This window comes from Tachypleus tridentatus, chromosome 4 (genome assembly GCF_004210375.1).
Source record: "Tachypleus tridentatus isolate NWPU-2018 chromosome 4, ASM421037v1, whole genome shotgun sequence".
NCBI lineage: Eukaryota > Metazoa > Arthropoda > Merostomata > Xiphosura > Limulidae > Tachypleus > Tachypleus tridentatus.
The window spans coordinates 52,493,281-52,516,473 of record NC_134828.1 but is presented as its reverse complement, the minus strand read 5'-3'; the positions used below and the strand labels follow the sequence as shown (position 1 = coordinate 52,516,473).

The following is a 23,193-nucleotide window of genomic DNA, read 5'->3' as shown; positions in this document are numbered from 1 at the left end:
GGTTGCATCCATGATCCTTTCTACAGTTATTGTGTTCACTGCCAAATTGTATGGCCCATTTCTCTTGTCCTGGATCATGTAGAAGCTATGCAGTACATGAACTGTACTATTTATACCAAACTTGGTTAGCTCTCTACTGGCCCTGGAATTGCTTCACGTTAATTATCATCAGTATTCAAAACTAACGGTCCCATTTCTTTTTATCTATTTCTATCCAGTTTTTCTGGATACCAGGGCATATTGGTATTTGCAGGAATGAGCTTGTTGACACCACAGCACACCATGCCTATTTCATACATGGATGATGGCCCTGTATTCAAGGCTTGGCTCTATGCTGGTTGGCAGTTGACTTGGAGTGAGCAATGTGATAACAAGATCTTCTGTATAAAACTTTCTGTTGGACTCTGGCCATCTTGTTTCCATAAGGATCAGAAGAAGAAAATTGTTTTAACTAGACTATGCATTAGTTAGTGTTTTAAACTCATTTTCTTTTATCTGGTTCTGATGCACCAATGTGTGACACTCCAGTCACAAGAGCCCATATTTTACTGTCACACCATCATTACAACCATGAGTGATGACACCATTTTACCCATGTTTTTATCATGGGTTTACCTCTAATTGTCACCATTGCCAATGACACTGTCCACCCTACAAATGTTTTTAATTCTGTTTAAGTCCAGTTTTTGTTTTAACACTCCTACGAAAAGTGGGGCCTAATAGGCCCCAGAGCAACTTGAAAGGTTATTAATATTAGGCTAATAATTTTGTATTTAAATGAAATTGCCATTTAAATCCATTAATGAATGGATTAACGAGATTCCCACTGTCCCTATCTACTATCTAGCGAAACCACAGCCAGGGGAACGGGCTTGGAGAAATCAGGACTAGAAACGTCTTTTCGTAGGAGTGTTAACTTAATTTACTTTTACACTTTATAATACTTTCATTGTTATTTTGTTTTTTTTTACTGGTTGTTTGGCACAAATAGCCTAGTTACTTTGCACCATAAAATGCTAAACAACAACAATTCTGACAAAAAAAAGCTTTTTTTTATTGCTTGTATTCCAAACTTATGTGTTTCACTGTGTTATGAAAACATTTTTAGGTTTAAACCTTTTAGCAATGGGCAATCACTTTATATCCCTTTCTACACAAGTCACTGAGTTACATTCAAAATTTATTTAAAGAACTACTGTCAATGTATGTCAGTGACACACTAATGTGTGTTTAATTCAAAGTTTTATGTTATTTAAGTTTTAATTCATTTGCTTAAAAAAAATGTTTAAAAATACTTCAACTTCAGTTTTGTTGTACTAAACCATGAAAAATCTTATCTTTTGAACTATCTGTTTTAGATAAGATAACTTCAGTAGTGTAGGTCTCAAGACCACTCACTGGAAGGTCTTGAATCTCTGGATCTTGGTCTCTGTTTTATAGGTTTTGATGACAAGACTGGCAAAATTAAAAGTTTGTAATATTATTAGACCAGTCACCTACCCAGGATTATTAAATGCAAAATACTAATTACTCAACAGTTCACACAATATGCTGTGTAGCATTAAAGATGATTTACTAGTAAAACCTTATTTTTGTTTATACTGCCAACTGCCAGAATGCCTGTATATCAATCTGTGGTTATAACATGTTATTCAAAACCAACTGTTACTACATTATGCATAAGCTTACTACAAGTTTTTGTGAACTTCATCTTGTGTATATATTTACATCAAACATCATTTGTGATTCCCAACATGTCTAGTAGATGTGTTGTGATCTTATATGGCTTCAATTATTATATGAACTTTAACACCAATCTGTACTGTTTTTAGTTTTATTTGCTGCCCTGTTAGATTGTTTTCAGTTTTTCTTTTTAATAAGGGGAGACATTAAAGCAAAGACTGTGGAGTTATAACGTGTAAAATATTTGTAGTTAAGATGTTGATAAAAAATTTGTTTGCATGTGATGTTTATTCTTCTTGCTTTATTTTTCATTATGTAATTTATTACAAGTTCTCAGTTATGGTCTTGACTACAACACCGGTAAATTTATGTGTAGACAATTAGTACATCATTTACTTTACCCTATTGGCACATATGTTCTGAAGCTTTTTGGCTGATTTCTGATCAAACTAGAGATGAATTTTTTCAATCCCTGATAGGTGTCACAACCACTTTCTGTACTATTTCCTTGAAGTTTATAAGGCGCATTTAGTGACTTGACACATATATAGTTATTAGAAAGGACTCGTTTTACATTGTGGAACAGCAATCGTTATTTTAAATTGGTGCTCAGTTATTGTCAGTGAGTAGATGAAACTGTCAGTAGTATTATTGGCTGTTTTGTTCACAGTGGCATTTATGGTTCTTTCTTACTTGAAGATTTTGAAGTTATAGAGATAATTAAATTGCATTTAGGTTTCACTCTTATATTTTAATTGATTATGTATAATGTTTCAAAATGCATAATATAAAGGTTTAAACATTTTTTAAATTTGTCTCAAACATTGCCAAAGTTGTAAAGGTTTACAGTTTTATGTTAATGCGAGATAGGTTTGCCAGAGATACTGTAATAGGCTCCAAGGGCATCGTTGGTTTGTGTTGAGGTGAATGATAAATAGTAAAGGGCACAAAAGTAAAATAAGACATAACAAGCTTACTATATGTGAGAAACTTTGTTATGTATTTTTAAAAGTGACTGAATTGTAAACTTCACCTTCCTAGTCTAGATAATAAAATAGAATAATATTTAAAATTTGTGATTTTGAAAGTTGGGCAGTGTGAATTCATAATATGTTTACACTAGCCTTATAGGAGATTACACTGGGGAACACTCATTTTGTTGCATTTAAAAAAAAGACCTTTTTATAGTCAATTTGAGTGTGTTGATTTCAAATCTGAAGTCGGTTTTTGTTTGCAAGCTACAGATTTTATGCGATTTGACATTTTTATTTATTTTTTAATATTTCGTTATTATAGGAATAGCTTATCAATTTCTTTGTGTATTTTATTCAGGTAGGAATTTGCGTTTGTAACTTTTGCGTTTGTACACTTCATCTGGACAATCTCGTTTAATGCTCCAGCAGTAGTCAGCCATCATACTTTTGTCCCAGCGCCCTTGGTAGCGTTCTTCCATGACCTTTAGGTCTTGGTGGAATCGTTCTCCTTGTTCGTCACTCACAGCCCCCAGGTTGTCAGGGAACTTATCAAGGTGGCTGTTCAAAAAATGGACATGAAAATGCTTATACATGGTTTACGCAAGTTCACATTTGTAGAATTTCATTAACCTCAAATTGCATACAAACTAGAGCTTGTAGAGAAAAACTAATTTCAGATTTGAAATCAGTGCCTAAAACTCCTTCAGAATTAGTTAAAATATCCAATGCAACTCAAAGTTACTGAAAAAGTGTTCCCCAGTGTTATCAATGGGCTCCTGTTGTGGTTTATTGCTTTTCGTGTAGGCCTGCTGCAGTGAACCAAGAGTACAGCAGTAAAACCACAGAATTAAGAAAAAAGTAGGTGTAGAAATGTTAGAAGCTGAAACCATACTGAAACGAAGCATTAATCGGTAAACACGTAATGAAATTTAGTCACTTGTGTTCAAGCATCAGCATTGACAACATCTCCCACTGACATCTCCTGTGTTACATTGGGTAAAAACATGGCAAAGGCTAAAAAGTTGACAAGAGTTTGAACGTGGCAGAATTGTTGAGCTGCAAAAGCAAGGTTTCTCTCAATGTGCCATTGCTGGTGAGATTAGGCATAGTAAAACTGCTGTTGCAGATTTCTTAAAAGACCCTGAGGGATAACGGAATGAGAATTTCAAGTTGTCAGCCCAAGAAAATTTCACCAGCATTGAGCAGGAGGATTTGAAGGGTTGTATGGCAAGATTCCAGCCGATCGTTGAACCAGATTAAGGCACTTACGGATGCAGAATGCAGCTAAAGAACAATAAGAAGGCATTTACGAGAGAAAGGCTTTAAAAACCATAAATGTCTTCATAGTCCACGCCTCCTTCCACACCACGAAACAACTCTGTTAAACTTTTCTGAGAAGCACCAAACATGGGACATAGAAAAGTGGAAGAAGGTTTTGTTCTCTGATGAAAAGAAATTTAACCTGGATGGTCCAGATGGCTTCCAACGTTACTGGCATGATAAGGATATCCCATCGGAGACATTTTCTACACGACATTGTGGAGGAGGTTCCATCATGATATGGGGTGCTTTCTCCTTCCATGGAACAATGGAGCTTCAGGTTATACAGGGGCATCAAACAGCAGCTGGCTACATTGGCATGTTGGAGAGAGCATCCTTATTGACTGAAGGTCCTCGCTTGTGTGGAATGAATGGATCTTTCAGCAGGACAATGCTACAATCCACAATGTATCTTTATTGACTGAAAAAAGATATATATATATATATATATATATATATATATATATATATATCCACTTCAACTGACTTCTGTTTTTATATCATTCTCTTTCACTCTGAATTGAGTTATAACTTCTTTTAAAAGCTTTACATTTTACTGAATAACTATTTCAATTTTGAAATTTTAAGTAACTTTTATAGTAAATTGCTTTGTTTTTGATTTTATTAGTTTTATTAGGTTCTGTAGCAGAGTTTGTTTTGATGAAATTTTTATAATTGAAATTATTTATCATGTATTTAGTAATAAAGTTACCTGTGAAAGTTAAAAATATATAATTTGAAAAATTTAAACTTATTTTTGTGTGGTACTGATGTTCTCTTTGTGCATGAGTGTGTCTGCAAATGAGCTAGTAATGCTTTATAAATATGTTCTGAAGTGTATTATTTGTATGACAAATGAGCTAAAGAAATATCAGTAACTTTCATTATGTGGTTCTTTTATATTAAACATCATCCACAATAATTTTTGAATTTGTAACTTGTGCATATTTTTTAGCATATGTAGGGATGTTGAGACTCTCTTAAATTAAGAGCCCAATAAATTGTAAGAAACTCTGCCATTAATAAGAATTAAGTCCTTACATACATTAATATGAGGGATTGGTAGATCCTACTTCACAAGCAAAACAGATTAAAATATATTTATTGAATTTAATGAATGGTGCTTTTTTTATTGTTTGTGTAAAATACACAAACTGTGTACTTTTTATGCCAAACTGGTTGAGTTAATTTTGTGTTTTAGTTGTGTTAGAAAATTTAGATGGTTTAATCATCTAATATTTAAGTTGTATATTAGTTTGGTATGCAAAAACAGTAAAAAAAAAACCAAACAATCTGAACTACACAAGTTTTGATCAAAATGTTAAGCAACATCTAGCATCTGCTTTGTGTTTGGAATGATTACTTGGAAAGTGATAAAGTATTCTAAATGTTTTAATAAATTATAATTATATTGATGTTAATTTATTCTGTCCATAAAAGCAAACTAATATGCAAAATTTTAAAGTGTTTGAATTAATATCAGGAGAGTGAAATATGTGCAGCTGGTATGCTATTGAAGCTTTAATTAAGATAAAGTATAGAACAATATTCTAACTTTCTTGGATCATATTGAAGTTTTAATATCCATACCATGCATCTTGAGAATACATTTTTACTTCTAGTTGGTTTCTTGTAATCATGAAAATGTTTGTTACCTCTTGTTACTTTCAATATTAATAGTTCATTACTTTTGGTTTTATCTTTTTTTGAAAAATATATTCAGCATTGTAATGCATTGTGTACAAAGTCACTTGTATGAAGTTTACTACATATTTCATATTCTTTACACTCAAAATCTTGCATCCAGGCTCAATATGAAACACTTGGTTTTTACTATGTTCTTCACACATATAGTTTGAGTATAGATACATCATACTGCAGATGGAGGTCAAACAAATGCATGGAACAAAGGCATGTTTCTGTGTTTGAAATTGGATTTTTTAACAAAAACAACATAATTTTGTGGATAAACATAATAGTTTTAATATATTTTTTAAAGTTATAAGGCATGATATCTAGTAACTTAACTTAATGATAATGTGTATCTATATATATAAAAACATATTTTTTTATATTTATTGAAAATTGTGCAAATCCAGATATTTTTATTTTAACTTCCAGATATATAGATAATTTAACTAGCATAAATAATTCTGAAATATATGTTATTGATCGATACCATTTATCCAGCAGAATTAGAAATTGAAATTTCCAATAGAGATGCACATTATTTAGATTCAGAAGTTAAAGTAATTGATAAAAAGGATATCAATATAAACATTTTTCACAAAAGAAAATATTTTGACTTTCCAATTTATGGTTTACCCTCCATAAATAGTAGTGTGCCATACCCATCTGTTATAAACATTATAACTGCAGTTATTCAGATATTGTAAATTTTGTAATAAATTACAATACTTTATTAATAATATTGAAATACTGATACAGAAATGAATAGTTAATGGATTTAATGAAGTTTTAGATAAAAATATTAAATTATTGTGAAATAAATACAGAAATGTACTGAATAAACACAAAGAAATAAGAAATTTCACTAAAAATGACCAATTATTTGTAGTTAAAAATAAGGTAATTTAAGAACTTGGCACTACTTTAAGAGGTTGTACATCTTAAGTTGCATAAAAAGCACAACAGTCACAGTAAACTTAGTATACTGATATGGTTCATTGTAGTGCTAATTAGTGCCTCTACCATACTGGGGGCAGGAATGCTACTTATTTTTTGTTTTTATATTTATCTTTTTCTTACTGTCTGCAGGTAGTGAAGGGTGATATAAATGTGGGACGTTGTGGGCTTGAGCACTCGCATCACGCTCTCCTAATTTCTAATCTAACTCTATTTCTTGTGTGAGACTAGCAAATTGGAGGTTAAGACTGATAGACGGTGCATCCCCATCGCATTGTGGGTCCTACTTCATCAGTCACTTCTAAAATCTAAGATACATTTAATAATCCCATGCTGTAGCTTGTATCCCAGGATCTTTTTTATAACTGTAGCATGTTTTGTTTAATTTTAATGTTTGTTTTAGCATTAAAAAGAATTATGGTTATAATATAATTAATCAAAGGTTGTGAATTGCTGTTTCTTGCATAGTTCTTCCTCATGATTTTGTTTACTTATTTAACTTCATTTAAATGTGTTTATTAATTTCACTGAAATATATATCTTAAATTCAAAGTTTTAAACAGGAAAGTTTTTAACAACAATAAATGTCTATTGAAATATTAAATTTACAAATACTTCTGAATAAAGAATTACAAGTTTTCATTAATAAAATGTTTAAATATAATAGTTATTTTTAGTCATTTGAGATCTCCCTTTGGCAACGAAAAGAAAAAGCACTGGAAACATTAAATCCTCTATTAATTGGAGCCATACACATTCATTTATCTAAACATCAAAAACTTTGAAAAATGAACAAAGGATTGATGAACAAATTTGGAACTTAAAGTTTTTATAAAAAGAAAATTATAGTACATCTTTCTTGGTTTCATTTGTGAATTTATACAGTTTAGTTAACTTTTTTCCTTTTGCTTGGTAATTACTTGTATGGGAATTCCTTTTAGGCATTACAAACTGTCGAAGAAGATTCCCTGAATAAATAGATTTCTTTAATTTTTTTTGGAGTGGTATGGTGTGGACAGAGAGAAAAATGACCCATGAAAGGATTGGCCGAGGGGTAAGCTGTCAATTTAAATTTGTGTGAGTTTTGTGGATATCAGAGAAGGATAAGTTAGTTAGAAGGAAAGAAAAGGATTAGTTGAAGCAAGTGTGAGAAATATTTACTTAACTATGAAGAGAAAACATGATGCAACTGGAAGAGCAAGATTATAAGAGCATGATTTACAAATTTAAATTATGCTCAGGGTATGAGTAGTTTTAAATGCTGTACTATAATTAGTGAGGCTTGTTCTTTATTATTTAAGATTATATGGCAGTAAAACATCTGATATCTGTTTCAACAGAATGAACTATTATCAAGCAATTGCAAAAAAATAAATTTTTAGTTGTTTTTTTTAAATATTGTAAGTATTCTTATACTAAAGATTATCGTGAAAAGTTAAAAATAAGGCTGATACTTTTCTTTGTCTACAATAGGGAATGGCTCCAGGAACTGAAGTAGTAGCAAGGTACAACTATGATGCAAAATCAGAAGAAGATTTGGCTTTTGAGAAAGGTGACATAATGACAGTTGTAAGACCAACTCAGGTATTAAGAATGTATTTTCTGTTTTATATGAATAAAGAAAGTGCAAAAGGTTTCCAGTCATATAAATTTTTCATTTGATGTTCAAGATTAGTTGCATTCTTATTTGCATGATTACCCAATAGAATAGCAGAGAACTGGAATGATAATAAATATAAATGCAGATAACTATCTGCAGGTTAAAACAGAATTCAACTTTATCTTACAAGGTGTGTGTTAATGGCAGAGTTGTGAATCAATTGTTAAAATAGCTCTATTTTATTTAAAGTTAGTCATATACTTGCTTTGAAACATATAACATTTTATCACCAACTGATGTATGTGTCTGGAAAAAAAATCTTGCTTTTTAGGATAATCTTTAAATATTTTAATTAAGCTTCTGTGCTTTATTTATTTTTGCCTATTTTAAGTTTTAAAAACTATATTGATAGAATGAATAGAACAGTTAAAGAATGATTTATCAAATCTGAGGAATGAAAATAAATTTTAATTTAATTAAGGATAAGAATTAATGTTATCAATTGATACAAGAGGTTATAAATTTATTGGTTTTCAAAGAAGATAATGTACACTTGAATACTGAAATGACAAAGATTTTAACACTACCTTGTAAGTTTTGAACTATTGGATTTTTTAATCCTGTTGCTATAGGTAAGGGCCAGAAAGCATGTCATCATGTTTGACTCACATTCACAATTTTATTGAACTAATATTTTACAGATGTCAATAAATTTTATATCAAATTGTAGATTATAATTCAAGTTTTAATATTATACATAAACTGATTTAAATATTTTAAAGCAAATGAACAAATATGAGTTTTTGTCATGGTATATTGAATGAAACTTTGGTTCAGATGAAATACTTATGTCCAAATACAAAGTCTAGTTTCTCATGAAATAGAATTCCAAATAACAGATATTGAGAAGCTGTCATATAAAATAAAGACTTCTAAACTTGTCTATTTTCTGAGATACTGTGATATTTAGAAAATCAAACAAGTTGGCCCCACCTACCTCTTCTATCTTTTGGAAATGCTTGTTTATGTACACTTATTTTGTTGTTGTTTTTTTTTTTTAACCAATTGAAAGCTCAGAATTTCCCACATGTTTGTATCAGTCTTTGAAAAGTGTATTTATAGGTAGCTCCATCTTTTTTTCATTGTAGACTTACAGAGAAAAGGTAAGATGAAATGGAGCTCAAACAATATTTTTTTAGACTCAAACACAGCTTAGTTAGTGAGCCTGATTAATTACAGTGCAACTTTTTGGTATTGATACAGTAATTAACTATTTTATATTTTAAAATGCATATATAAAACCAATAAAAAATTTTTTACATACTCGATATACAAAATTCAAAAAGGTGTAGGTAATTACAGCAAATTCTGAGACAATATGTACCTTCCGTCACAAAGTTAACTATTCTTGTTCAGTGCTGCCCTGTGTATGCAAACGTTTTCTTTATGCATGCTAAAACTCTTGCGTTTCTTCTTTATTTGAATTATGGTCTTTTATGTGAATCATCATGCGTTATCCATCAACCAATAGTAGCATAGAGTGCTTGCATGATGTATTTGACTTCTACTGAACCTTTATTTGTTATTTGACAGCATTCAAGTTCAGATGTGCTTTATAGCTACATGTTTTGATTGTTTTTCTCATGAAGTGGTTCATTTTAAGCTTCATGTAATTTGTTAACTCATATTTCTTTTTCATATTTATCAGTTTATTCACCTCACTTTATTTCTGCATTCGAGTTTTGTTCAGTGAATTCTGAAATTCGTTTGACCACTTCAAAGTTTACAACAGTGACTAGCATTTTTCTCATGCCTCAGGTGAGGATAACTTGACAATGGATTTATTTACTGTTTTGCATTGGGAGATCAATTATTGCAGGGCCCAACCTTTATCCCTGAACTTCACGTGAATATGGCTGTACTGAAATTACTGAGCTATTGCTGGCTGGTGAAGACTTCGTCTTTCTCTGCCTTTAAAGTTTCTCAGTCATTCCTATCCCAACCTAGGAATTTGAATTAGGTCTAATCCAATCTTTCAGATACTTTTGTCTCAGTTTTGTTTTATTTTTTTTACCTCTTTCTGTACTACTTTGTTCTCCACTTTACATTTACTGTTTTCTCTCATTTAATTTTTCCTCCTTCCCCTGATATTTGGGTTATTGCTATTCTGTTAACCTTACATTTCCATGGGGAAATAAGCTTGTCATGTATCTCAAAAAGCATCTAATCAGTTTGCCATATCTTATCATCAGGCAAAATATGTGTTTTATTTTTCTTTAACCTCTTTGAAGAGCAGATCTTGAATATACAGTTTGTCTCATTTACATTCTTCTCTGGTATCTTTCTTTCTTACATTGTCTCTCAGAGGATCTTCATTGATATCCTGCATGATTTTTGCCAATATTCTTCACTTTCTCTTCTCCACTTTAGCTCATACTTAGCCCTCAAATCTGGCTTTATTATTTATGTGGTTCCTTTGTTGTTGGGACCATCAAAGTAGAAACTCGATTTTGGCTCAGTTCATTTCACCCTCCAAATACCTCAGTTTCTTATGTCTTTCTGAGGCTTCATGTATTTGCTCCAGTCCCTGATATTATTGAGCAGTGAGTGATATTGTCTTGACTGCAGTCTACCTTGATAACTTTTGTAGCATATTTCTTTCTTTCAGATCTTCATATGTCACCTATTCCTCCCATCCCTTTCCTGTTTCTTCAGTTCTGCTACATCTTTTTGTCAATACTTTTGATGGAGGAGCACCCATGACTTTTTTGAGGGTTTGGGTCCTATGAGAGCTCAGTTGTTGGTGTTTATATCTCACTGGCATCCCTTTGTTGATAATTAGTGGGTGATAAGGGCTGTTTTGGAAGATTTCATTATCCAGTTCCTTCCCATTTCCATCTCTCAATACTCATTTCTTTTCCTTCTCAAAATCCTGTGACATGCCTCTGTCTGTCAAAGGCAGTTTGGGATTTACTTTGCATCAAACAGTTGAACTGGTTAACTATTATTTTGGGGTTTTTATTCCTGTGTGTTTTTCCCAAGACAATTGGAGGTTGACAGCCAAGTCTTTGATTTCTTGCCTCAACCTCTTCATGACACTTCCCAAGCTCATTATGGCATATTTTTTTTCACCCTGAAATGGGCAATTTTACTTGGTGGTAGGTGCCTCCAAATTTCATTAGCACTTCAGTTTCACCTTTCTCTTTGGTTTGTTTATATCAGGGTGATTTATTTATTTTGGGCACTCACTTTGGACTTGCCTTGGCTCCATAGGTATTTTGTCACATCATATGAGCTTTGGTCATTATTTTTAGGCTCTTTGTTTGTGATTTTATTATTACATGGAAGTATGGCTTCTTTTAGTTCAATCCCAGCAGGAGTCAACCACCCACACTTGCCACTTTTCTGTAGTAGTTGTAGGGGCTGGTTGTTTATATCAGAGAAGTCCTGTGCATTCTTCAGTACTAACATCAGTTGTACTCTACCTACTAGTATATTTCTGTTCCACTGATCTTTTAGTTTGTTGTGCCCTTTTGGCCCAATCATTTACTGTTTGTGATGGAATCTCATGGGATCCTTTTTTGTCACCATTTCTCTTTCCTATCCCAAAGTGAGTCTTAATTCCTGAGTACTGGGTTGGAGGTGAAGAGTTTCTTCAACTCCTGTTTTAATATTGAAGTAAGATTTCAGATTAAATTTTAGGAAACAGTGTCTAAACAGTATGTTTTTTGTGAATGTCTTCTGAGATACATTTGCTTTTTAATTCTTTGAGTAATAAGCAAGAGAGATTGTAAACCTTTAAAAAAGTAATTCTTCAATACTTGCATATGATATGTAGAATACTTATTTATGGTGGGTCCTAGCCATCCTGATTGGCCTTGGAATTGGGCTAAGGACTTTGTTGGCACTGGATATGACATACACATTATGGTTGACATGTACAAGTTTGCTTGTTCACCAATTTTTGTGAATGATAGTAAAAATAATAATAAATAGCACAGGTCAGCAAATGTAAATGCCATAAAAGTTATTTTAGTTTTAATATAGGAATTTCCTTAATTCAGCTATGCAGATTTTGAAAATAGTATTCTTTTCTTTCATATAAGGATTTTTTACAAATCAGGTAAAAAAAAAAGTCTCATTTAGATCAGATTATTTTATTTACCACAATGAACATATGTTTATTAACAAAAGTACAAACAAACTAAAACAAACTTTTTTTATTTTAAGGAAATCTACTGCATCTGTTAGTTTCAAAACTGCTTGTTATGGTCTTTCTTTTGTGAATTGCATATGAAACATCATGTTTTACTGACCAGCAGTAATCGGACATAAGATGATGTTTCACCTTCCTTAATACCTCCTCTCCATTTTTCTGATATCTTAATGATACCTTTTCCCTTTACTGCATATCCAAGATATTTAGGGAAATAGTACATGAATGTAAGAAATTAACTTTCAAGTTCATTTTACAATCCAACCCTTTGAATTTGTTGAGCATATTATTGACAGTATTTTCATAAATTGGTTCTTATTGTTTCCTTTAGGGACAATTCATACTTTTTTAACTTTCCTCATTATCCTTTCAGTGTTCATCCAAAATCAGTTTTCTAATCTGTAGCCCAACAAAAATTCCTTCTTTAAATATCACTCCTGAAAGAGCTGGAAATTACCCACATAGATACTTGAAACAGTTGCTATCTTTGTCTAAGGTCTTTTAGAGGTAATCAGACTTTATCATACAAACTTTCATCTTCGATGCTTTTCAATCCTTTATCCAGTGTTGTTTTTGTGCTCTGCTATCCCATTTACATAACAAATGAAACTTTTTATAACCCAAATATTGACCCAATATTGTTGGCTACTTTGTGGAGACTTAAGTTTTTTGTATTGTACCTCATTATGAAGAAGTTTGAGATTTTTGTGTTTCTTTTAAGTGAACTTAATGAGGAATAGTCACAGATATATGTATGTTACCTCTGTGAAGTAGAACACCTTTTATACATCTTTTGGAGGAATCAATAAACCATTACCACTTGTTTGGCTCATATATTGTAGATCATAGCATAACATTAGTACTAATAAGTAAAATGATGTCCCTAGAAACAATAAGTTATTGGCCAAAAGACTGAACCCCAAAATCCATGAAAAATTGGTGAGAAAGCCCAAATCCCTCACCAAATCATTAAGTTGTGGGAAAAGTTGTGGTTTACCAGACATTTCTGAGACTTAAAATTATCCACAATTTAATAAAATTATTTTGTAAGTGTTGTTTATTTTTCCAGATAAAATTAAGATGGTTTTATAAAAGTACTTCAGTACAGTTTTTGAAACATAATGCCATTGGACATTTCAAAATGATATACTCTCACAGTGGATAGCTAGTCTATTCTGTAGTTTCTAATAACATTACCTACCAAATGCTAAGATGCAACTTTCCCCTCTCTCCTAATGGAGGTAGTGCTTTTTAGATAAGTAATTAAACTTCATGTCAAGACAAAAGGCAGAAAATTTTTTGAAACGTCATCTACACTTATGTCTCCACAACAGGCAGTTGCCATCCATTCTTCAAATTTTCATCATGAATACTCTGCCTAAGGAATCTGTCAAAGAATATTCAAACAACCATATTTTTGTCTTGTCTTGCTAAGTTTACTAAGAAATTTTTTTATCCTACAAAATTGATTTTATGACAGTTAAGACCATACTTAAACTAAATCTCTTTCCCACTGTTTGAGTATATTTGACAAATATGTACTCTCAGAAAGTTAGTTTTAGGAGAAGTGTTTGTAAAAACAATCATTTTAACAACTCGGTTAACATCTGAATGTAAACATATTCCTGATGTCAGTATGTGGACTGAGCTGTCTTCACTGAATGAGTAAAATTTCAACATTCAAATAGGATTTGTACTTGTAACCATAAAATATAACTTGTATAAACCTATGTTTTTGAATGTCAGAAGCTTGTAAAAACTTATTTTATATTTGGTAACTTATACTCTGAACTTTAATTCTTTTCAAAGCTACTAGAAAGCTTTTAATATTTATACATGTTGTACAGGATCCAAATTGGTTACGTGCTCGACATGTGGATGGAAGAGAAGGTTTGATTCCTGCTATCTATATCTATAGGAGAGCTGAAGTGAAGCTGAATGCAATGCCGTAAGTTCATCAATTTTAGGTTGAAGTGTAATGTAGGCTACTTGTCAGGGTTGGAAACAGTGAAATGTCGCTTAAAATCAAAGTTTTTACTTGAAAATATGAATTATCTTTAGTGTTTGAACCTGTAAACAGACTTAGAATCTCTTTGGATCAGGATTTATAAAGAAGAAAGGTTATTATTTAAATAGGAATTATTTAAAACCATTGTTTGAGTTCAAAGACCTAGAACAGTGAAAAGCTGTTTAAGAGAACTGCACGTTTCTTCTGTTACTGCTACAGTACTGAAAATGTATGTTATTTATAGAATATACTTCTGATCATTACTGTATGGCAATATTTTAAATTTACATAATTATGCTGGTTACACAAGTTTAAGATATGATACATTTGTTTTGATATCCATTGTAGTGAGTATATCTTTTGATTTATTATTATTATTATACAACAGTGTCCTTTTTTATTCATATATTTTTCCAAAACTAAATACTTGGATGATTAAATGGTGATTTCAGTTGTTCAAATACTATTTCTGTTCTCTGATTGGTTCTAGTATTTTATCAAAATAGCTGTAATTACAGATTTATTTTAATTAAAAGAAATGATATTGTGGTGGGTATTTTTCCAAATGAAATAAGGTGTTTTTCTAAAATTAATTTAGTTCAATTTTTGGAATCCTTACGACCTTTATAAATTCGAAGATGATACCTAACCTGCCACACAGCTATTCTCTTCATGTTTCTGCCTAAAAGATTTGCATATCACTAGCTTTGAGGTAACTCCAACCTAGATTCATGAGTTTAATATTAAATGAACTGTTGCATGATAACATCATGGACAATAGCTCTCCACCAATAAAAGGGCAACACAGTCTTCATTCACAATAACTCATGAATACTTGTACTTCAGGTAATCAGATTAGTTTCCTTGGCATTACTTTGATCGTACCAATATTTCTTGTATGCAGTCAATATACATGAAGTTTACAATCATAACACTATGTAACACAAATTTTGTTCCTGGATAGTATGTGTTATTTCTTAATTGCTTATATTGTAAAAGTATAGAAAATGGCTATTCTTCCCTTCAGACTTTGCTTTTGTGACTTCTATCAGCTACTCAGCACTTGAATCTACCTGGAATGTTCTGGAAAACGAGTAAATTTGAAGATTTCATTACCCAGGTCACAAAAGCAGAGTTTGAAGAGAAAAATAGGTCTTTTCCATTTACTTTAAGGATAAGCAATTGGGAAATAACTTTTTCCAGGAACAAGAAAACCTAAAAATTTTGTTTTTGTAGTGTAATTTAAACTTGTCTCCCTTTCACTTTGACTTTTGTTTCAAAAGCATTGTATTATTTATGACTTCTTAAGTGACGGTGACTTGAACATCATCCAGTGAAAGTGAAAAAGTTACAAACACAAGATATTTTTGCTATGGCTTCTGGAAGCATGTTAATTGTTGAGTATGCTACAGCTACTGTATAGCTGGGTGTGGGATCCATCATGTATATTGTGCCTTTTCCTCTTATCTCTTTTCTTTAGTTTGAAAATAACCAGGAGAAACACAAATTTGTATCTTGGAACAGCTGGTATGGGTGTTAACAAGGCTTGTCTTAAGGACGAGAGTATAAATGGGTACGGGATTGTAGGTGGCGTTGCAGTTTGATGTTAGATTATTAATCTATATAGGTGTAAAGGTGTTTTTTTACACTGGTTTAATTTTGGTTTTTGTTGCTATATAAGTAGGGCTTTTTTTATTTTGTTTGTTTGTTTATATTTGTTTCTCCACTTAGTATCCATGTGTTTTCTATGGTTATGTTATGTTTATTTGATTTGTAGTGTTCAAAAATGTATGAAGGTGTTTTTTTGTGTTCTATGATTCTAGTTTCCATTTCTCTGCTTGTTTTTCCAATATAGAAGTCATGGCATTTGTTGCATTGTATTTTATAAATTATGTTGGTGTTGTGTTTGTCAGTGTAGTTTTTTATATAGTATGGACTTTACTTTTGTCTGGCAATGATCACTTGCAAACTCTTTCTTAACCTGAAGATGACTTAGGAAGGTCAAAACATTGTTCTCTCCTTATCAATAAAAGTGTTTATACCCATACCAGCCCCCTCGGTGTGGATTCCTGTATGTGGTGAGGGGACCTCCCAGGGAAGGTTCTGTTCTATCTGGTTACCTTCTCTGGGATCTAAACATCCACCCACGTGTTTGCTGTGCGTGGCAACCCGTGAAGGGAAGGAGAGGATCCTGGTGGTTGAGGGGTCCAACCCTAACACACTACTTTGGCCTCGAATTCCTGTAGACGGGCGGCCTTTGGGTGACCCCTTGGGTCAATCGGCTGGTCCACTTGGGCTAGAGTCAACCAAGTACTAGTGTTGGAAGTTCTCAACGGGTGTTGTGGACATTGTGCCTGATGCTGGTGTTTGGGTATAGTGCTCACGAAACCCTGGCGTTGCTGCATTGTCCTTGTGTGACTTTGTAGTGCGTTCCCTTGTAGGGCTCCATGGTGGGTGGGGTCAGTGGGTACTGAAATTTTTTCCTTTTCCTATGGATCCTCTAAAAAATTTAAATAAAATTGTAAAAAAACAGTCAATGGGTAGCGACCACGTCTTGAATACTCAGAACAGCAATCTTCAACATCAGAAACACACGTACCTCATTTTCTTATATTACATTCTCTTTCGGAAAAACCTTTAGGGCAAATGTCCCCTTTTTTTATTCAAAAGGGACTAGAGGGAATTGCTGGCTCTCCAAAATTAGTAAAGAAACTTCGATCTGGTGACATATTGGTTGAAACATCCACATCCCAACACAGTGAATTCCTCTTGAATTCAAAGGCAATTGGGGATATACCTATTGAGGTTACACCCCATGCTACCTTGAATTCTTCACGCGAGGAGTTATTGTTGAAAGGGATTTGAAGAACGTTCCCGAGTCAGAGATTCTCGCTGGTCTCTCCACTCAAGGAGTTTCTGCAGTGAGGCGCATCTCCACTCGCAAAGATGGAGTTACACTGCCAACAAATACCCTCGTTTTAACATTTACTCCACCACGTGCACCTGCCACCATCAAGGCAGGTTATCTCATTTGCAGGGTTCGGCCATACACACCAAACCCTCTTCGATGTTTCCAATGTCAGAGATTCGGCCGCTCAAAGACATCTTGTCGTGGTTCCCTGACATGTGCTTGTTGTGGAGGCAAAGACCACGATGCCTATGACTGTGACATGAACCCACATTGCGTAAACTGCAATGGTTCCCACCCCTCTTACTTTCATTCTTGCCCAAAATGGTTGGAGGAAAAAGAGGTGCAGTGTTTGAAAACGACACATTACATTAGTTTTCCTGAGGCTCGGAAATTGCTGTCCACAACTCCATCTCGGACATTTGCTGCTGCACTTCATTCCACAACTACAGTGGGAGTGCAGACAGATCTCTCTGTGCCTCTAAGAGAATCGTTTTCAAAACAAATGAAAAGCCTTTTGACCTCCGTGGTAAAAAGGTTGATGAATCGACTTCCACACCCATCTCTGTTCCTCCCATACCTTCCAACAAACCTCAAGATCCACGTCCTTCAGTTTCAAATACAGGCATTTCTTCTGATACATCTTTTTCTCCCACCACAAGAGACAAAACAATTATTCGTTTGCGTCCTCAGTCACTGAATTCCCCTTCCAATAACAAAAACCTGCCCAGTCGACCCAGAGCAGGATCCATGGAGGTTGATAGACCTCCTCTGACTAAAGACAGTAAAGAAAAAAGACGTGGTCGTAAACCGAAGGGTTCTCCAGCCACTTCACCTACCCGTTCTTAAAAATGGCCACCTTGATACAATGGAACTGTCGAGGTTTACGTTATAATCTGGATGATATCAAAATGCTGATTGCTTCCTACCATCCTGTTTGTCTTTCTTTACAAGAAACATTTCTCAAAACTGCTGATACTGTCTTTATTCGGCAGTTTTCTCTGTACAGAAATGACAGGTTGTGTGATGGTCGAGTACATGGAGGGGTGGCACTGTTGGTTGATCAACACGTGCCCACCCTGTCTTTGTCACTCAACACACCCTTGGAGGCTGTAGCCATCCGTGTTTCCTTGGGTCATACCATCACTGTTTGTTCTCTGTACCTGTACCCTGGAGAGACATACGATCAATCAGATCTTGATGCTCTCGTTGAACAGTTGCCATCTCCATTTCTAATCCTAGGGGATTTTAATGGACATCATCCCCTCTGGGGAAGTGCTATTATTGATGGGAGGGGCCGATCTGTAGAGTGGATGCTCTCTGATCACAATCTTTCTCTTTTCAATACTGGTTCTTCCACTTACTTTCATGCACCTAGTCAGTCCTTTACTGCTATTGATCTCTCAGTTTGCTTCCCTCCATTATTCTCCCATTTTTCATGGAGGGTTGACAGTAATCCACTAGGCAGTGATCATTTTCCGATCCTTTTGAGAGAGACTGGTCGTGGTCGATGCCACCCTACTCGTGTGCCCCGGTGGAAGCTGGATCAGGCAGACTAGTCCACTTTCACTGCTCTCGCAGAACTTGATCCTGCCATCGTAAATCAGCCATCAATAGACGACCGTGTAGCAGCGGTAACTGACTGTATTACACATGCAGCTGCTCAGTGTATTCCTAAAACCTTGACACGTTTTCCACAATATCCTCGTCCGTGGTGGTATCCTGCTTGCCACTTAGCATGGAAGGCTCAAAAGCGGGCCTGGGATACTTTTCGTAGATATCCCACATTTTCAAACCGGGTTGCTTTCCAACGGGCCCGTGCGCATGCTAAGCGGGTAAGACGTCAAAGCCAGAAGGAATCTTGGATTTAGTTCACAACCAGCATATCTTCTACCACCAGTTCCAAGATCATATGGGACAGGATTCGAAAGGTTAATGGACACTACAATTCTATCCCCCTCTCGATCTTACTCTCTGATGGTCAGGAGGTGACCGATGTTCGGAACATCGCTAACACTAGGTGAAAGCTTTTGCCGGGTATCTAGCACTTCTGCTTGTTTCTCCACCTTCCTGGCCATCAAGACTCGGGCAGAGCTATCACCTCTTTCCTTTCGAACTGACTGTTTCTTTGACTATAATTGTCCCTTTACCCTGGTGGAACTAAAAATGGCATTTCATCGGTCTGCCAGTACGTCTGTTGGACCTGATGATATTCATTATGACATGCTGCACCGTCTATCTCCTGCTTCTCTTGATGTCCTTCTGATTGTTTTCAACCGGATCTGGCAGGAGAATGTTTTTCCTGATGCCTGGCGCCAGGCTATTGTCCTATCTTTCTCCAAGCCTGGGAAGGATCCCAAGATTCCTTCAAACTATTGTCCAGTTGCTTTGACGAGCTGTCTCTGTAAGACCATAGAGAGAATGGTTAATGCTAGACTTGTTTGGTTTTTTTGAATCAAACAACCTCCTCTCGCCCACCCAGTGTGGGTTCCGTCGACAGCACTCCACCACAGACCACCTAACTTGTCTTGAAACATCTATCAGAGAAGCCTTTCTCAACTGCCAACATCTTGTATCAATATTCTTTGACATAGAGAAGGCTTACGACACAACATGGAGGTATGGCGTTTTGCGAGACCTCCATACATATGGGATACGTGGCCATCTACCCATGTTTATTAAAATTTTTTTAATGGACAGGAGATTCCAAGTTCGTGTGGGTTCGACACTTTCCCGTTCTTTTGTACAAGAACTTGGAGTCCCTCAAGGCTGTGTATTGAGTGTTACACTCTTCAGTATAAAGATAAATCCCCTCTCACTGTTGCGAATGGGCTGTATGTCGACGACTTTTACATCTCATGTCAGTCGTCAAACATGAGATATATTGAGCGGCAACTACAAACCACCCTCAATTGTGTATGGAAGTGGAGTCTGGCGAACCTTTAATTTCTCTCTCTCTAAAACTGTATGCATGCACTTTCGCCGTCGACAGGGTATTCACCCTGATCCTGAACTTCATATCGGTGAAGTTTTGCTACCAGTGGTCCCGGAGACCAAGTTTTTGGGGCTTATCTTTGATCGTAAACTGACCTTTATACCACACTTAAAGCAGCTTCGGGTCAAATGCACAAGAGCACTGAACATCCTCCGTGTTCTCTCTTCTACCAGTTGGGGGGCAGATCGCTGTTCAATGTTAAAGGTATATCGTGCTCTTATTAGATCGAAACTCGATTATGGATCAATGGTCTATGGCTCTGCCAGACCCTCGGCCTCAAAATGCTGGACCCCATTCATCACCAAGGACTTTGACTCTGCACTGGGGCTTTCCGTACCTCTCCAGTTCAAAGTATATACATTGAATCTCATGAACCTTCTCTACACCTTCGCCATTTGCAACTATCTTTACAATATACTTCGAAACTTCATTCCTTACCAAAGCATCCCACCTGGAAATGTGTTTTCCTTCCTCGGTGGGCAATTGGGTCTGTCCTTGGATAACATTGCAGATTCCACAGGTTGGTCCATCCCACCATGGCTTATTACAGCCCCCAAATGTGACCTTTCTTTCAGTCACCTAAAAAAGGCAGATACTCCAGATTAGAAGTACCGTCTTTTATTCAATGAATATCTTTCAAACAATCATTCAGTTCCCATTTATACAGATGGTTCCAAATCAGGTAATTCAGTGGGCTTTGCTATGGTTTGCTATGGGTCAGTAGTTGTGCGCAGAATCCCTTCTACAGCTTCTGTGTTCACTGCTGAACTGTATGCCATATCTCTTGCCCTGGATCATATTGCAGCTGAGCAGTACTCCAACTGCACTATTTATACTAATTCGCTTAGTTCTCTACTTGCCTTGGAATCGCTACACATTAGCTCACATCCTATTCTCGCTGATATTCGAAACCGACTGCCCCATTTCTCATTAGCAGCTACTTCAATCCAGTTTTTCTGGATACCAGGCCATGTTGGTATTCTCGGGAACGAGCTTGCAGACATGGCAGCTAAATATGTCTGCTTCAGCACCATCACTCCTATGCTCATTCCGTACATGGACTATAGTGTTGTCTTCAAGGCTCGGCTCTGTGCCAGCTGGCAGTCCACTTGGAGTGAGCAACGTGACAACAAACTTTTTCAAATCAAACCCAAAATTGGACTTTGGCCATCTAGCTTTTGTAAAGTTCGGAAGGAGGAAGTTGTTCTCACCCAAGCTACGCATTGGTCACAGTTTTTTAACTCATCATTTTATTTTATCTGGAACTGATGCACCAATGTGTAGTTTGTGTAACACTCAAATCACTATCAGCCACGTTTTACTTTCTTGCCATCGTTACAATTCTCAACGACGGCAATATTTTAAACATATTTTTCCCAGGGTCAGTCTGTAACATTGGACAGAGTTATTGGTGATGGTGACTCTGTCCACCTTGATAATGTTTTTAATTTTTTAATGGCCATTAATCTTTTTAATCTCATTTAAGTGTTGCATATTTATTCATTACACCTTTTTAATTGTGGTTCCTTTTTTACAGTTTTAATCTCTCTCCTTCAATTTGACATTGGACAATGGCCAGAACATTAAATAACTCGACACCAGGACTGGAAAGGCCAACTTCAGGTGACTAACGCTACTGTTTGAACTATCCGTTTGAACTACTCGTTAGTCGTCCTGGCGAGTTGTTATTATACTTTTGCTGTATATCATTTCACACTTTTACTAAACTTTTTAGTACTGGCCATATTGACTCATAACCCAGAACCAGGACTGGAAAGACCAACTTCAGGTGACTGACGGTGGTTTTTAGACTTACCTGTTAGTCTTCCTGGTGGGTTATGATTATTACCTATTTGCTAGAGTAAATATATTACAACTTTGAAGACTGGATGTCACCGTTGGTTTTTACACCATTTTCTGTTTTAATTGCTGTTTTGTTTTTACCTTCATTTACTTTTACAAATTTTACTCCATTCACTTGACTTTATCTTTTTACTGGACATTTGGCTACTCATTATTACGATTTTGCGGAGTGTCTTTTAAAACTTTTATTCTTTTACATTTTGATAATAGCTGCTATGACACATAACCCGGAACCAGGACTGGAAAGGCCAACTTCAGGTGATTGACGGTGGTTCTTGAACTTACCTGTTAGTCTTCCTGGTGGGTTATGATCATTACCTTTTTGCTAGAATAAATACCTTACAACTTCTTATACTCTGCCTTCTATCTTAACATTGTAGACTAGGTGTCAACATTGGTTTTATACTTTTTTGTTTTACCTTCATTTCCATTTATGTCTATTACTACATTTATTTATTTATTTATTTTTTTACATTTTTACTGAATGTCTGGCGCAGATATCCTCGCTGCTTTGTGCCATTAAACACTAAATCAATCAATCAATCAACCCATACCAGCCATTTTGAGATGCAAGTGCATTCCTCATCATCAGGAAGACAAATTTGACTGTTGCCTCCTCTTGGATTTGCTTTGAATACAGCAATAATGGGCGAGGACAGTCCTCAACATTAAACTGTTTCAGAATATTATCTCTCAGATTTGTTCCTTTCTTTATTGCATGAAACTAATACTTGGAAGTATCTCACTTCCTCTTTTTCTCACTGCCATTTCATATTACTTATCTTTCCTACACCATATGTCTGAAGCATTTCATCATGCTTCAGCATTTTTTGTTTTTTTTTTTTTTTGGGGGGGAGAGGTTCATTTCCTTCTCTTTACTATAATATCCTGTATCATTTATTCTGCACTCTTTCTACTTACTTGGCCTTTGCTGTTGGGTTGGAATGCACTCCTAACTTCGTATTCCTACTTTATTCTCA

General features: G+C 34.9%; 1 protein-coding gene across 4 annotated transcripts in view; it reads left to right on the top strand.

Annotated features, from left to right (window-relative positions):
* The window catches only part of LOC143249136 (tyrosine-protein kinase CSK-like), a 62,839-nt gene that overhangs the window by 7,721 nt on the left and 31,925 nt on the right, over positions 1 to 23,193 (top strand). For 3 of the 4 annotated variants that reach the window (XM_076498497.1, XM_076498500.1, XM_076498496.1), the window contains exons 3-5: positions 7,565 to 7,677; positions 8,097 to 8,207; positions 14,287 to 14,387. In XM_076498497.1, the coding sequence (XP_076354612.1) occupies positions 7,630 to 7,677; positions 8,097 to 8,207; positions 14,287 to 14,387 (260 nt within the window). In that variant the 5' untranslated portion in view covers positions 7,565 to 7,629. The remainder of the gene's footprint in view (positions 1 to 7,564; positions 7,678 to 8,096; positions 8,208 to 14,286; positions 14,388 to 23,193) is intronic. The other variant, XM_076498499.1, reaches the window with a different exon arrangement.